The 15754-nt window shown below is 44.6% G+C and overlaps 1 protein-coding gene across 2 annotated transcripts in view; it reads left to right on the top strand.

The window, feature by feature from the left end:
* The window catches only part of sorcs3 (sortilin related VPS10 domain containing receptor 3), a 201916-nt gene that overhangs the window by 165450 nt on the left and 20712 nt on the right, over positions 1-15754 (top strand). For both annotated transcript variants that reach the window (XM_048248497.1, XM_048248496.1), the window contains exons 14-18: positions 2408-2515; positions 3349-3466; positions 4401-4534; positions 6248-6361; positions 7821-7995. In XM_048248497.1, coding sequence (XP_048104454.1) covers positions 2408-2515; positions 3349-3466; positions 4401-4534; positions 6248-6361; positions 7821-7995 — 649 coding nt within the window. The remainder of the gene's footprint in view (positions 1-2407; positions 2516-3348; positions 3467-4400; positions 4535-6247; positions 6362-7820; positions 7996-15754) is intronic.

Below are 15754 nucleotides of genomic sequence, written 5' to 3'. Positions count from 1 at the left end.
ATTTTTTTTTTACATCCATTTTTGGGATCAGTCAAGTGTGGCCACCCTGTTTCCACTTTATCTTTTAAGTGCACTCTGTGTGTGTGTCCCCCTCTTTCTCTCTCTCCTTCTCCCTCTCTCTCCGTTTCTCTCTCTCTGCTTCTTCTCTCTCTTTGTCTCTACCACTTCTTTTGCTCTTGACATCTGTCAATCTCTCTTTCTCTCTCTTTCCCTCCATTAACTCATCCATACTTCTCTATCTATCTCATCTTTCTCTCTCCTCTCTCCCTCTCTCCATCTCACTCTATCTTATCTTCCTCTCTCTCTCTTTCCCCCTGCACTCCCCTTTTCTCTCGCTCACCTCTAACGTCAGCCTCTCCTCCTCTAAGTGGATCCAGTCCCGCGGACACGTTTGTCTGCTGTCAGTGTTTTGGATTCGTTTCATGCTCGTTCAGTTTGCTTGTTTTCGTTCACTTTCAGAGAGGCACATTTGGAGAGTCAGTCTCTCTCATCCAGGTGCAGGAGTCTTAGTCTCCGCACTGTGTTTTCGAGCTTGTCATACAAGTGTGTGTGCATGTGTGTGTGTGTGTGTGTGTGTGTGTGTGTGTGTGTGGGGTGGTGGCTTGTCACACAAGCCCCTCTCTTAGTGTTCTCACTTCTGAAGTGATGTTGATAAGCTGTCAGAATCAATAGATCACGGCTCCTCTTCCTGGATGAAAGTTTCAAAATCTCCTTTTCCCCCTCCTTTTGCTCTTCTTCCTCCTCTTCTTCTTCCTCTGCTTCTTCCTCTTCATGTTCACTACCTCCCCTGTGCTCTCCTCCACTCACTCCCTCTCGTCGTTACAACATGAAACGCTTCTATTTCGGGCCGGTTTTGATCCCGCAGTAAACTTGCCAAGACCCGTGACGTCGTGTTCTTGTGTTCTTGTTCTTGTTCTTGTTCTGTTCTGTTCCGGAGACTTTTTGTCTACCTACCTTCTTTCTTTGGTCTTCTGGTGCTGGTGTGCGTGTATCTCTCCCACACTGCTTGCACTTTGATCGTGAGATGTTTTTTTTTTTTCATCTTTTTTTTTTTTTTAATCTTCAATTTAGCTAATTATGTGTAACCCGAGACTCTGAAGCATTCACCTGAAAATTATTCTGCCCACGATTTCCCCCCTATCGCTCAACAAACCCCTATTTACTCCAAACAAATCAAACAAATGCTTCTGTACCTTTTAGCGTTTCATGTTTCTGCTCTCTCTCTCTCACACTCTTTCTCTCATTATACAGTATGTCTATTTGTATCCAGCTCTAACCTGGATGTTTTCTCTCTCTCTCTCCTTCTCTCTCTCTCTTATTAAATGTTTGACTCACAGTTTGTCTCGAGCACTCTCAACCTCTCTCCCTCGCTATATTTTCTTTGCTAATCCACTCACTCTCACAAAGAGATCTCTTGCCATTATACCCTCTCTCTCTCCCTCTTTCTCTCTCTTTTCTCTCTCCATGTATGCCCTCTCTCTCTCCCTCTTTCTCTCTCTTTTCTCTGTCCATGTATGCCCTCTCCCTCTCTCTCTCCCTCTTTCTCTCTCTTTTCTCTCTCCATTTTCCCTCTCTCTCCCATGTTTCTCTCCATGCCCCTCTCTCTCCCTCTCCCTCTCTCTTTTCTCTCTCCATGTATGCCCTCTCCCTCTCTCTCTCTTCTTTCTCTCCATGTATGCCCTCTCCCTCTCTCTCTCCCTCTTTCTCTCTCTTTTCTCTCTCCATGTATGCCCTCTCCCTCTCTCTCTCCCTCTTTCTCTCTCCATGTATGCCCTCTCTCTCTCCTCTCCCTCCCTCTCTCTTTTCTCTCTCTCCATGTATGCCCTCTCTCTCTCTCCCTCTCCCTCTCTCTTTTCTCTCTCCATGTATGCCCTCTCTCTCTCTCTCTCCCTCTCCCTCTCTCTTTTCTCTCTCCATGTATGCCCTCTCTCTCTCTCTCCTCTCCCTCTCTCTTTTCTCTCTCCATGTATGCCCTCTCTCTCTCTCTCTCCCTCTTTCTCTCTCTTTTCTCTCTGATGCATACGGATGAGAGTTTGCTATGTGATGTTTGAGATTCTTAAAGTGCAATACAGGGAATATGGGAGGTTTTACTGACTTAAGTAGATGCAGATATGATGGTAGATGCTAATATAAATCTTGTCGATTGTTTTTTATTTTGGTTATTTGTTTAATGCTGTGTTTTTTATTGCCAATTATGTCAGAAAGTCAGATAGTGGTCTAATAAAGGAGTATTAAAACATCCCTCTCTCTCCTCCTCCTTCCTCTAGAGTCCCTCCCTCTATCTCCATCTCTCTCTTCTCCTCCTCTTTCTCTCTCTCTCTGTCTCTCTCACCCACTCTCAGTCTGAGTGTCAGGGAGCTGCTGTAATTGCTTGTGATTATTCACCCCCTCAGTGTCTGTCCCACAGGGTGAGCTTTGACGAGGGCCGACAGTGGGACCGCCACAGCTTCTCCATGGTGCCTCTGTTTGTGGACGGCGTGCTGGTGGAGTCGGGCATGGACAGCCAGATCATGACGTGAGTCTCCCGCAGAGCGCTAATTACGCAATTACGCAATGGCAACTGGAAGGTGAAAGTGTGTGTGTGTGTGTGTGTGTGTGTGTGTGTGTGTGAGAGAGTATACAAAGAAGTCAAACAGTTGAAAAAGGACACAATGTTTAAATAACCCCCCCCCCCCGCACCACAAACTGTTACTGTCAAAATGGTTACATATTGGGTTTAAACTTCTTATTCGCACCATGAGTCCTGGATGCCAATGTTAAGTCTCATGGCCAATCCAGCATCCCTGATGTGATATTAAATCACATCAGGGATGCTGGATTGGCCATGAGACTTAACATTCTTGCCATTCCCCCCCCCACACACACACAAACCACCTTGTGTGTCTCTATTGGAAAACAATGCCCCCCCCCCCCATCACTACACTGTGTGAACGGTCCATTTGACAGACACATTAACAGCGAAGGGTTGATTATTCTCAGGCTCGGGCTAATCGTCTAGGCACACCAAACTGACGGGCTGTGTCAGATGATCTATGCAGAGGTCAGATGGGGAACTTAAGGAACCGCGCGGCGAGATGATATGTCACTTTTGCCCACCCCCCTCTAACGTGTCTTTGTAAAAATATCGGCCTGGATACATATTTAGGGGAATCTATCAGACTGAAGGACAATAATAATACACAAAAATGTCGCTATAGGCTAACAGCCAATACTTCAGCTAGGGCAGCCTGATGCAATTTAACGAAAGGAGTATGTGTGTGTGTGTGTGTGTGTGTGTGTGTGTGTATGTGGGAAAAAGTATAACAGGCATAACAGTTTAACAGATCCTAATGTTCTTGTTTTTGGAAGGTTTTTTGGACATTTTAGCCATCGATCGGAGTGGCAGCTCATTAAGATTGACTACAAGTCACTCTTCTCCAGACGGTGCACAGAGGGTGACTTCCAGACCTGGCACCTCCACAACCAGGTACAGCCAGTGCAGAGACATTGCCAAATAAAACACCTGTTTACCCACATATGTTTCATTCATTCTTTCAGAATGCACCACCTTACTTAAATTTGTCACCAGTGCAGTGATTTGAACTTCATAAGTGTAACACAGAGACATCACCAACTAGGGCAAAAATGCAATAAACAAAACACATTGGCCATACATTAACATGAATAGATATACCAGTATGCACACATACCTATATTATGTGTTATATTTAACACTGAATTGTATAGTCAACCATTCATGCAGAGACATCACCAACCAGGGCAAAGCCGTAATGACCAAATCACATTGGCCATACATTGACATAAATAGATATACAGTACACATGACTATATACCGTGTTATATATTCAACACAATTGTATAGTCAACCATACAGTAAAAGTTCCCCAAAAGTAGTTCAGTGCAGAAGAACAGAATGACCATAGGGAATCAGAATGTTGCTTAGAGTCTGATTAGCATTTCTGGCACCAGGTGCTGAGCTAGCCTTGGGAAAAAATATAACAGCACATTCAGTTGTCCTTAGAATCATCTTTGTTGTACAATCACATGCATAGAATATATGTTTCACACATAATTTTATAGTTGGGCATATAGCAAATGTATTAGGTTTCTAAAGGTTTCTCTCTGCTTTTAGAACAGTTTGACCATCGCTAATCAGCATGCTGTCCTCATTAGACCTTGATTAGCATTTCAGAGATAGAAATGAGCATTCCTATTTTCTCAGTCGACCTTGGTTTTTTGTTAATGCGCTGATCTATCAGGCAAACCGCGGGAGTTATTTTTTGGTCATCGGTCATGTCTTTGATACCACTGTGCCCCTGTTGTTGACATAAGGGACGCAATTTGTGTGTTTATTTTTATTGATTTGTTTATTTATTTATTTACTTTTTCGGGCCTCCCAGGGTGAGCCGTGTGTGATGGGCCAGAAGCAGATCTACATGAAGCGTCGCCCGGGCAACCACTGCATGCTCGGCCGTGACTACGCCAGGGTCCTGTCCGCTGAGCCCTGCATTTGCCGAGCGCACGACTTTGAATGGTGAGCATGTTGTTGTTGTCGTTGTATTTCACCCCCCTCCGCATTTCATTGGTACCATTTATTTCTCCGTTATTTCAGCTGAAATGAACGCCGCTCAGAGATCATACGTACTACACAACCAATTAGTTGGGCTTCTTTCCAGCTTGCTGCCACTCACACTCATGGCTAGCGTTGTGTTAGCCGTGTGCTGGTCAGATAAGTATAGTTTACATTCAAGAGGACGGTGTCTATGGCAGACATCCACCAGCACTGCTATGACAATTCACTAAGACACTAAATAGAGTTAATTTGTATGCAAATTTGTTGACGTTCGCCTTTTATCGGAAAAGCGCAGAGCACATTAAAGCAGTAAAGTGGTTATTTTTTTCCCTCCACATTGGATGAGCGAGGTCAAACTCTATGGGTTTATATAACAGGGGTCCCTTAACCTTACTTTGTGTTTGTTTTCAATTCGTTTTCTTCTGGAGTGAGAGAGACTGAGAGATCCAGCAAAACCAAACTCTGCTTTACTGCAGTGCTGCAGTTACGGTTTTATTTTTATTTTTGGCAGTGTCGTGGAATGTGTTAGGTGGGTGGGTGGGTGTGTGGGGAGGTGGTAGGGTGAGGAGGATAAAAATGTTAAATTATACCAACAAACTTTTAATTGCTTTTGAACTGCGTAAAATAGATCAATTGGAAAATTGGGCCTAATTTCCTTTTCCATCTCAGAACACACTGCTCTGTCCTTCATTCCATCAGCTTAATGATGTAATTAGGATTCTATGCGAGTCTGAAGGCCCTCTATGACTAAATAACAGAAAAGGAGAACTAACTAAGCTCTCCACTGTCCTTTAGCTGTGTCTTGTCATTACAAATCCCTTATAATATGCAGAGTAGTGTTAAACAGAAAATAGCATACTTAGTAAGTCACAAAGTAAGGTTACCTAAAGAGGAATGTGCAATCATTTGTGCACCCGGCATGTACGTACACCTACTTTTCCAAATGCCTAACAAAAAGCCTCACACAACACAAGTTGTAACTGAGGCGGAACTTGAGCTTGTTTTCTTCTTCGGTCAGGGCTGCCTTGGCTGTAGAGAGGACCTCACAGCTGAGTGGACTTGGGCCCATCGCCCCATCTCCCCCTAATTAATTACCAAATTGAAGTCACAGGCAGAATGTGAAAGGGCACTCATTCTCCCTTTAAGCTGGCTCTGGGTCTCGGTCTGAATCTCACATTATCCTTGCCAGCCAATAGCTTTTGCTTTAGTAGCATGTAAAGGGTGGTAGTAAAGGGTGCCGTTTGATTGGCTGTTGAGATCAAATGTCAACATCCTTACTCCAGCATCAAGGACTTCACCTTGAATAAGTCACTGAAAAACTTTCAACTAGACACATTATATATTCATATTGTACATTCCAATTGATTTTGGTTATTGCAGTATTTCAATATTATGCAGATTGCAGATGTCTCAGGGGTGTCATTTCAGAGTAATGACATTTTATTGATATGCTGATATCAGCTATAATTATTCTCATGTCAGTGATATATTGACTCGTGGTCAGTGATATTAAAAGTGTGAGTACAGTTATTTGAAGACCCTTTAGTTCAGAACTTGTCACACTGCCATCACACACTCAAGTGGCGTTATTATAACATGATGCACATCTCTTGGTGCTGATTGTAATTTGTTTTAATGGACACCCCACCCCCACCCACCTGTCCATTCCAACAGTGATTACGGGTACGAGCGGCGTGGGGACGGTAACTGCTCGCCGTCGTTCTGGTACAACCCTGCCACGGTGTCCAGGAGCTGCAGTCACGGACAGAACTACCTCAACAGCACGGGGTAAGACCACTTTGCCAGTCCAGCACCATGCACTGCAGATGAGCTGTAGTGGACCTTAATCTAGTCTCTATTATTGTCACACACACACACACACACACACACACACACACACACACACACACACACACACACATTTACATACGCACACGCACACATTCATGCACACACAAACACACACACACACACACACACACACACACACGCATACGCACACGCACACATACATGCACAAACACACACACACACACTCACACACACATGCACACACATGCACTGCTCTTATCAGTGTAATTAGCAGTGGGTAAGTCATCCTCTGCGGTAATGAAGGAATATCTCCAGTACGTCCCGCACAGCCTGGAGGGAAACATAGGGAACTGACTGCAGCAGGATCCACAATGGCTCCCAGTTTTCTGCACATGAACACTGTATGTCTGTGCACCCAGCCACATCCCAGTCCCAATGCATGTCATAGCATGTCTTTTCCCCTGTGTCAGCGATAGACACACTGTAGGGAAGGGGTTGATGGGAATATCACAGAGCATGCCACCCGCGTTTACACACACATTCACACTCACACTTTATTATCTTGGTGACAGTATGTCTCTCTCTCACACACACACACACACAGACACACACACACACACACACACACACACACACACACACACACACACACACACACACACACAAACACACACACACACACTCCCACAGACACACACACACTCACACAGACACACACACACACACACACACACACACACACACACACACACACACGCATGGATTTGAAGACAGTGTGTATGCTAGCCCCCCTGCCATCACTTGTGCAGACAAAAGATCTATATGGGGAAGACAAGTGTGCTGAGTTTGGGGAAAAGGGCCGTCAGCATGAGGCTGAGAAGTACCTTTGGCTCAGCGTTCCAGTTTGTGCCAGCTTCACCGATTACTGTGGGCCATTCCAGAAAGCACGGGGATCCAAGGGGCCAGCTCACAGTGGCTGTAATGAAATCAAACTGTGGGTGTGTAATCAAACTGTGTGTGTGTGTGTGTGTGTGTGTGTGTGTGTGTATCTATTTGTAAAAGCACAAAAAAACATTGAATTAGAAGTTTACACTCCTGTTTTCTTCACCCACTTCACTTTTTGTCCACTTAAATTCTTTAGCTGCCTGCAATGTGCCCTTAAGAAAGGCAGTTTGCGCAAGCCAAAGCCAGCTGGCAGATGTGCAGGCATGACTATATAAGGGCAAATGGAGACTTCCCCACCATTCCTGCATTGTGTTGTGCTGCTATTTTTACAGTTTGTTTGCCATAACCATTGTGAACGTTGTGCTTGCTGGATTAACATACCTCTGTGTGTATGTGTGTGAGTGTGTGTGTGTGTATGTATGTGTGTGTGTGTGTGTGTGTGTGTGTGTGTGTGTGTGTGTGTGTGTGTGTGTGTGTGTGTGTGTGTCAGATACCGCAAGGTGGCGGCGAATAACTGCACCCGGGGGGTGAAGGAGATGTACACGGCCCGGCGGCAGCAGTGTCCCAACCGGCCGCCCCGCGGCCTGCAGCTCAGCACTGGAGAGGAGGAGAAGCTGACCGCTCCACTCGCCTCCAACGTCACCTTCCTGGTGCAGCTCGAAGAGGTCAGTGCCTCTCTCTCTCTCTCTCTCTCTCTCTCTCTGCACTCTCTCTCTTGCACACTCTCTCTCTCTCTCTCTCTGCACTCTCTCTCTTGCACTCTCTCTCTCTCTCTCTCTCTCTTGCACTCTCTCTCTCTCTCTCTCTCTCTCTCTCTCTCTCTCTCTTGCATTCTCTCTCTCTCTCTTAACTCTTTTTCTTGCTCTCTCTGTCTGTTTATCTCTCATTATCTTTTTCCGCCACACACACACACACACACACACACACACACACACACACACACACACACACACACACACATGTTTGTGTATGTTTGGGACCCTGTGGGAGCTAGTGTGACACACACACACACACACACACACACACACACACACACACATCCATAAACACAAGTTGGAGAATACTACATTTGCTTGATTTAACTTCTGCTATAACCCATGCCCACCCTCCTATCTGAATACACATCAGTGTTTCCTCATCGTTTATTTCAGCATGGCGGCCCCCCACGGTTTAATTAATACCGCCACGGTATCAGCATCAGGGCAGACGCACATTTGCTTTTTAAATAAACCTCATGACGATCCTCCCCTGCTGGCTGCCACTCACATTGCAATTTAACAATAAGTAGCCTAAACTAGTCAGTGGTTATTATGGCCCGTCTAGTTTCAGTTCACATATTATATATTGTATTGATGTAGCCTATTTAAAGCATTAACTTTCTTCTCAGTGTTTCCTCTTCATTTAGCGGTGCCACTGCTTCAGAATTAGGGGAGACGCAAAATATTGTCCGGAAGCATAGTAGCCTAGGCTAAATGCCCTCCGCAGGTTGCTGAAAATTGCAGTTTAAGAATAAACAGCAATGCTAATACGAGGTACCTGTCTAGTTTTATTCCATAAATATATTGTTTTTTATAGATGTTAGTGGCATGTGCAAGAGCATGTTTGTCATGTTTGTCAACATCGCAAAAACTAAAATTTTCGCCCAACTTGGTGGAAAGGTGTAGCACAGGCCAAAGAAAACCCATTCATTTCTGAAGTTGATCATTATAAAGTATTTCCCATATCGTAGTCTTAGGCCTAAATTCGCTTCAAAAGCAAAATGAAACTGGAGACAATGTCTCCTCTTGAGACAAATTAGATGCACACTCAATTGCTGGTAAAAAGCAACGACTACTGCTAAGTAAAAGGTAAAATGCAAAACATTTTGTATGCACTCGCGGTGATGGCCTAGTATGCCTAATGTGAATCGCGGACTATAAAGTAAAGGAGATTTGCACTAAATAAAGGCAGTATTGTGGGTTGTGTTTTTACAACGTGTTGGCACAAAACTCTATTTCTGTCATAAACAAAGTAAGCTGTAAGCGTTTCTCCATTGTCAATGTGAACTACCGGTATGTTCAAGCCGCTCAAGTGACAATGTGGTTTAATGGGTTAACCTGACGTGAGTCAGACAGAAGATGGGCCTGTCTTAGTTCCTGAATCCTGTCCCTCTCAAGTCACATTAGGCTAAATGGTGTGATTAGCAACTAGAATTAAAAAAACATCCAGAGAGTGACACCCGACCAGTTTTTTATACTAACCTATTTTTTTCTTTGGGGTTGTCACCACTGTTAAAAAATCTAGCGGAAACACTGCACTACACATACAGAAGCAGATCATTTTGTCAGTTGAACACATACATACAGTATATATATATGAGGTGATAGAATTTACATCTGTAGCGTATGTATGTGTGTGTGTGTGTCTGTCTGTCTGTCTGTCTGTCTGTGTGTGTGTGTGTGTGTGTGTGTTTCCATGACTGACTGAGTTTGTATGCACATGATTAGTCCCTTGAGAGACATATGGTTCTCATGGTAAGTAAGACATCCTCTGAAAGTGCAGCTCTATTGTCCAGATGGTGGCAACAGACCATTCGGTCTGACAGGCGGCCATTTTACATATGGACACAGAAAACAGCTCGGCCGGCCAGTTTGCATATGCTAATTACCCAAACTGAAGTAACTTGTTACTTGTTTTCAATGCCAGTTTTTTTTTTATTATTTACCATGAATATATTTCAATATATATTAAAATGAATGAATTTATGTTTTATGTCTTGGCATCCAAATGCAAGGTTTATTATATTCAAGGTTTTAAAGGTAAACAATGGTCTTCGATAATGGCTTCAAACTCATTTTGATGCTACACAGACTTAAAGAATGGGCACACCAATGCATACCCGAACGCCTGGTATTGCAATAAAGCAAAAAGTAAAGTTGTTGCCACAGGTAGGAGCCTGGGCCTTTTGTATCATTTTTGTGCTAAATAGGTATTCAGTACGTGGACAGTTAACGACAAGGAGAATCCTACATTGGGTTACTTTAAAAGCTAGTAGCTACCAAACAATAACTTTTCTGTTTGATGCAGGTGAGATGAAATACTAACGGACATCACTGCAATGAAACTATTTATTTGCTGACTGCAGGCTGTGTTGTTCTTCGGCTGCGTACACGCAACATGCATATAGAGACCTAATGGCTCACATTTGTCTCTATCAGTCAGAAAAATCTCACTCGCGTCTGAATTTACAGATTTGGTTACCTCGTAGTGCACACCCGTGCCGCTGCATGATGGGAAACAGGAGGGATGTCAACACAAAGATGAATTATGCATCTCATCCTCGTTTAGTCTGTCTCTGCAGATGGCTGTAATTGGGGATGGCTGCTTTGGAAGGGTGTACTGTATGTGGAAATCAGGGACTACAGTATGTTATGAATGAACGAGAAAGCAGTGGTTTACGGTACATGTTTCATATGTTTGTCTTTTCTCCCCTGCCGAACGGAGAGTTTTTCAGTTGTGTGTGTGGGTTGGCTCTCCCTCTAAAAGTCCTATCCCACCCCCTAAGGGGATGGACATCTTCCCATAATGGTGAAGTCTTGGACCCTCCTACCAACCCCCCCCCCCAATATTCTGAGCTGGGTGATATGAACCGAGACCTGAGATGAGTGTGAGAAGAGCCAGAGCTAATACTGTACACACCATCCCCGACCTGGTTAAGTCAGAGGGATGAAAGGTGAGGGGCTCGGGGGTTGGGAGTGCGTCGTCACCCCAGTCCTCATCTACATAGTGCAGAGAGGTTCAGCTCTGCTGTCGGGTAGACTTCAACTTCAACTTCAAAATATTCAACATTCAAAATATATTATTATCCCGAAGGAAATTATGGTCTGCAGCAGGCATCCAGACACATAAGATACGCAGAAAACATAAAGTATACCATCAACAACAACAACAACATCAACAACAACAACAACATCAACAACAACAACAACAACAACAACAAATACAGACATATTCACACAACACAAACAAAACTGCAGGTCATGTCAGGTGTTGTTATGTGGTGCATGATAAGTGAATAATAGAATAAAAAATAAATAATATAATTTAAATAAATAAATAAATGCAAACCACAATGCAAAACATGATGACAGATCCTAGGAGCCACTGATAAAACAAAGTCATTGACTGAGTCAATTGAATTGAGTCAATGACTTCATTTTCCTTAACAAGAAAAGCTGCTGCTGAGCGTCGTTACAAACAGTGTCAGTGTTGGGTTCAAGGCATAATGTATTCTCAATAATGGTGCCCAGATATTTATAATGAGAAACAATAGGTTGAGATGGAGGGAAAGAGAGAGGGAGGGAGAGAGAGAGTGTAGAGTGAGGGAATGGAGAAAGGGATGAAAGGAAAGGCATTATGAAGGCGAGTATTGGAATGAAGGGAAGATACGAATAGAAGGGAGATATAATGTGGGCATGCATATGGGTGAAAGAGAAGTACAGAGAGAGAGGGAGAAAAGTAGAGAGGTGTAAGGAAAGAGGTTGGAGTGCAGATGGACACTGTGGCCAAGTCGGTTCCCAGATGGCACAGTAGTTACCAGGAGTAAATTAGCCAGAAGAGCAGGGCTGTGTGTGTGTGTGTGTGTGTGTGTGTGTGTGTGTGTGTGTGTGTGTGTGTGTGTGTGTGTGTGTGTGTGTGTGTCTGTGTTTGTGCTTGCTGCTGCGATGTGTCAGCTGTTGCTGCTGGCTGGTGTAGCAGCAGCAGGGCAGCCTTAGGAGAGGGGCACTGCAGGTAGAACATTCTGGACCTCTCTCTCTCTCTTTCTCTCTTTAACTCTCTCTTTCTCTCTCTCTCTATCTCTTGCTCTCCCTCTCCTATTGTCCATTCTTTCTTGTTCTCACACTGTTTTTCTGCCCCCCCCCTTCAGTCTGTCACATCCTTTCTCTCTCTCTTTCTCTCTATCTCCCTCTCTTTTCCATCTCTTTCACCTCAGTCATTATCACAGCACAAGATAAACACATGGCAAGACTGTGCCCATGACTATGTCACTCTTAATTCAGCTCGGTAATATGTGTTGGCATGACCATTCCAATAGAAACAGTATTGTCTAAGCACATGTACATGTAGTATAAGACTACAGAAAACATCAAAACAACATGATGACATTGGATCTGAGCCCATACAATATTGAAACAAAGACATCATCAAAATAACATCTCTCTCTCTCTCTCTACCCCCACACCATCCCTGTGTCTCCATCTCTCTCTCTTTCTCACACCTTCTCTCTCTATCCCTCTCTCTTCCAGCATTGTCTCCCTCCATCACTTGCTCTCACTCCTTTCCCTGTCGCTGAGTCTCATTCTCACTGTCTCTCACTGCAGCCCTACCTGCCTCCTTTTCTTCTAAACCTCTTCTCTCCCTGTCACATACGCTCACACACACACACACTCTCTCACACACACACACACACTCTCTCTCTCTCTCACACACACACACACACACACACACAACACACATTCACACATTTAGGATCTCTCTGTCTCCTCTCCTCTCTCATCCATCCATCTCTCTTTCTCTCTCTTTCAGTCTCTCTCTCTCTCTGTCTCTCCCTCTCTCCTTCTCTCCCTCTCTCCTTCTCTCTCTCTCTCGCCAGGGGTCCCGGCCTGATTCGGATCTCACATTACCGCAAGACGGCTGAAGGAAATGAGTCCCGTTCCCTTTCATTAGAAAGTGTGGAATCTCTTATTGAAGCAGATGGAGAGAGAGAGAGGGGGATAGGGATAGGTAGGGAGACAGAGGGACGATTGATCGGAAAAGAAAAGGGGAAGATAGAAAAAAATGAAGGATGAGAGGGGATGGATTGAGTGTCCCGGGGCGTGGCGGGAGGCAGCACACACACACACACACACACACACACACACACACACACACACACACACACACCGTGTGTTGGGAGCGGGACCGCTGCAGCTGGGGATCCTGTGGTGGAATTTTCCTCTCTCATTTATATTCATGAGGCTCAGGGACGAGGGTGTTTCGCGGGCAGAGCAAATGGCTGTAAATGTTTAATCTGTCATAGGTACAACCCCCACACACACACACACACACACCCCACCCACCACAACACCCCACATTTGTATTTATATGGAGAACTAGAAGAAGATGGGGGGGGGAATAAACAACATTTTCAAAGGTTTTTAATAACAACGGGAGATGCTGCCGACTCTGACACTTTGCCTTGAAAATATCCAGGGGAATCATGAGAAAGACAAACTTATCTGTAATCTCCATTTCTCTTCCTCCTCGGCGTCTTTTTAAATATCCTGTATTTTCATGAGACGAAAAGGAGAGGAGAGAGAGGCTGGCAAAGCCCAGCTGATAGAATCTCTTGTGTGTTGATTGTTTTTATCCATTCATCTGATGCTGTGCTATTATTCCATTCACAGGGACTGGCTTTTGACCAACCAGCACTTATATATGTGTATGTGTATGTGTGTGTGTGTGTGTGTGTGTGTTTGTGTGTGTGTGTGTGTGTGTGTGTGTGTGTGTGTGTGTGTGTGTGTTTTGTGTGTGTGTGTGTGTGTGTGTGTGTTTGTGTGTGTGTGTGTGTATGTGTGTGTGTGTGTGTGTGTGTGCGTGTGCGTGCGTGTGTTTATGCGTGCGTGTGTATGTATGTGCAAAGACATTTGACATGGCAATGTTAGTGTTAGTATAAGAGAAATCGCAAATGCACACATACTGAGAAGGAAGTCAGCCAGTGAAACCAACCAGCAAACACACAAACAAACAAGCAAACAAACAATAATCCTCCCAGTTGACTCTGTGCTAGAAGATAAACAAAAAAGTTGAAAGTCAAACTTCTTTTTTGAACTGAGTTTCTCATTGCAATCCTAAGAGATTTTCTCTTACTTATTCTCTTACTTGACATTGTGCTTGTGCAAGTCATCCTGCTCGTCTCTGTGAGAATATCAGATCCCGGAATCAAGCCAAGAGATTTGAAGAGAAGGACTTCCATTCCAAAATCAGCACGCAGGGGGAGCTGAGGTGTCTGCAGTGTCCATCCCACATCTGGGGTCCAAGTCTCCACAGGGATCTGGGTTAGAGCCCGACATGGCGGCTGCGTCACTCATCACTGTCCTATTTGAAATTAAGCCATAAAGTAGAAAAAGAAAAACTCTAGAAAAAAATCGACATGCTGAACCCAGTTTTTGTCAGGGTAATACGCTGATCATGTAGGGCAAGGAGGCATGTTGAGGTGATGGCCAATCGATCAAAGCAAAAGCATCCATAATCTTCCCATTTTAACAGATTTGTTGCAAGTTTTACAACCAGCCAACTCATGTTTGCAGGCTAATTACCCACAGCATGCTAGCAGAGTTAAAACAGCAATTACAGTGGCGTTGTTGCCGGTTCTGCTGTCAATCTCGCTACACCCCCAAAACACCGGGAAAGCCCACAGTCCAGCTGTGACGCCGACACCCTGTGGAAAAGACTCCCCTTCAGTCCTGCAAGCAGGCAGTGTGTTCACTCGCTTGTCAGGGTGGCCTCTATAACTTGAAATGCGGCCCCCCTGCTGTTAGCCCTTCAGAGTTCCCAATCTGACGATCAGGACACACTCCAACGAGGGGGGGTTGGGGGGTTTTCGGTGCCAGAGTCTTCCTCATTGTTGTCTGGCGAGCCTGAAAAGATGCGCTGTCGCGGAAGGAAAAAAATAAGAAGAAAAAAGAAAGAAAAACGCAGCTGGGTGTTTTTGTGTCCAAAGCAGAGGTACGGAGCATAGCGGGTCGGAGGTAACGCCACACAAAAGTGGTGACATTTAACCAGCGTGGGGGGCAGAGCCTGGTCCAGGAAATCAGAGGTCCCCCGGTAGCTCAGTGAGCGAAGACATGTGGAGAGGAAAACGTAAACAAAGAGAGTGAGAGAGAGAGAGAAGTAGAGAGATAAAGGGAGAGACAGAAAGAGAAGAGAGGAAAGGGGATGAGATACAAGCACTAGATGACATCCGTGCTCATGGACTTAGTTATAGCATTGTGCAGTCTTTATGCAGTGATAGCTTCATGCAGTCTTCCACTGCATAAACGGATCCATACACTGTCACACACACATTCCTTACGGTGAAGTTAGTTTCACTTTGCCAATGAGTTCAAATAATAGACGAGTGCAGATGTGTGTAGGCTACCTATGCTAGGTTTTAATAAAGCACGGTTTAGTGGAATACATGTTCCATATGGTGCCGCGTACAAGCAGATTCCTTCAAATGCACCGCTGACTATCAAAATACAAATGCACTGTTTAAAGTTGCGCTGCTTACTGTTAAAGGTTGTATCAGCGATTTCAGGCCCAAAAAAGGCCCAAACACAAATTATCATATTCATCTAATCTTTCCTAACGATCCGCTAGCTGCCTGCCCCAGGCCGTCAAAAAAACGCGTCTCTGTAGGCAGCC

This window comes from Alosa alosa, chromosome 7 (genome assembly GCF_017589495.1).
Source record: "Alosa alosa isolate M-15738 ecotype Scorff River chromosome 7, AALO_Geno_1.1, whole genome shotgun sequence".
Lineage (NCBI taxonomy): Eukaryota > Metazoa > Chordata > Actinopteri > Clupeiformes > Clupeidae > Alosa > Alosa alosa.
The sequence above is the reverse complement of the archived record's forward strand: the minus strand, read 5'-3'. Positions and strand labels throughout refer to the sequence as shown.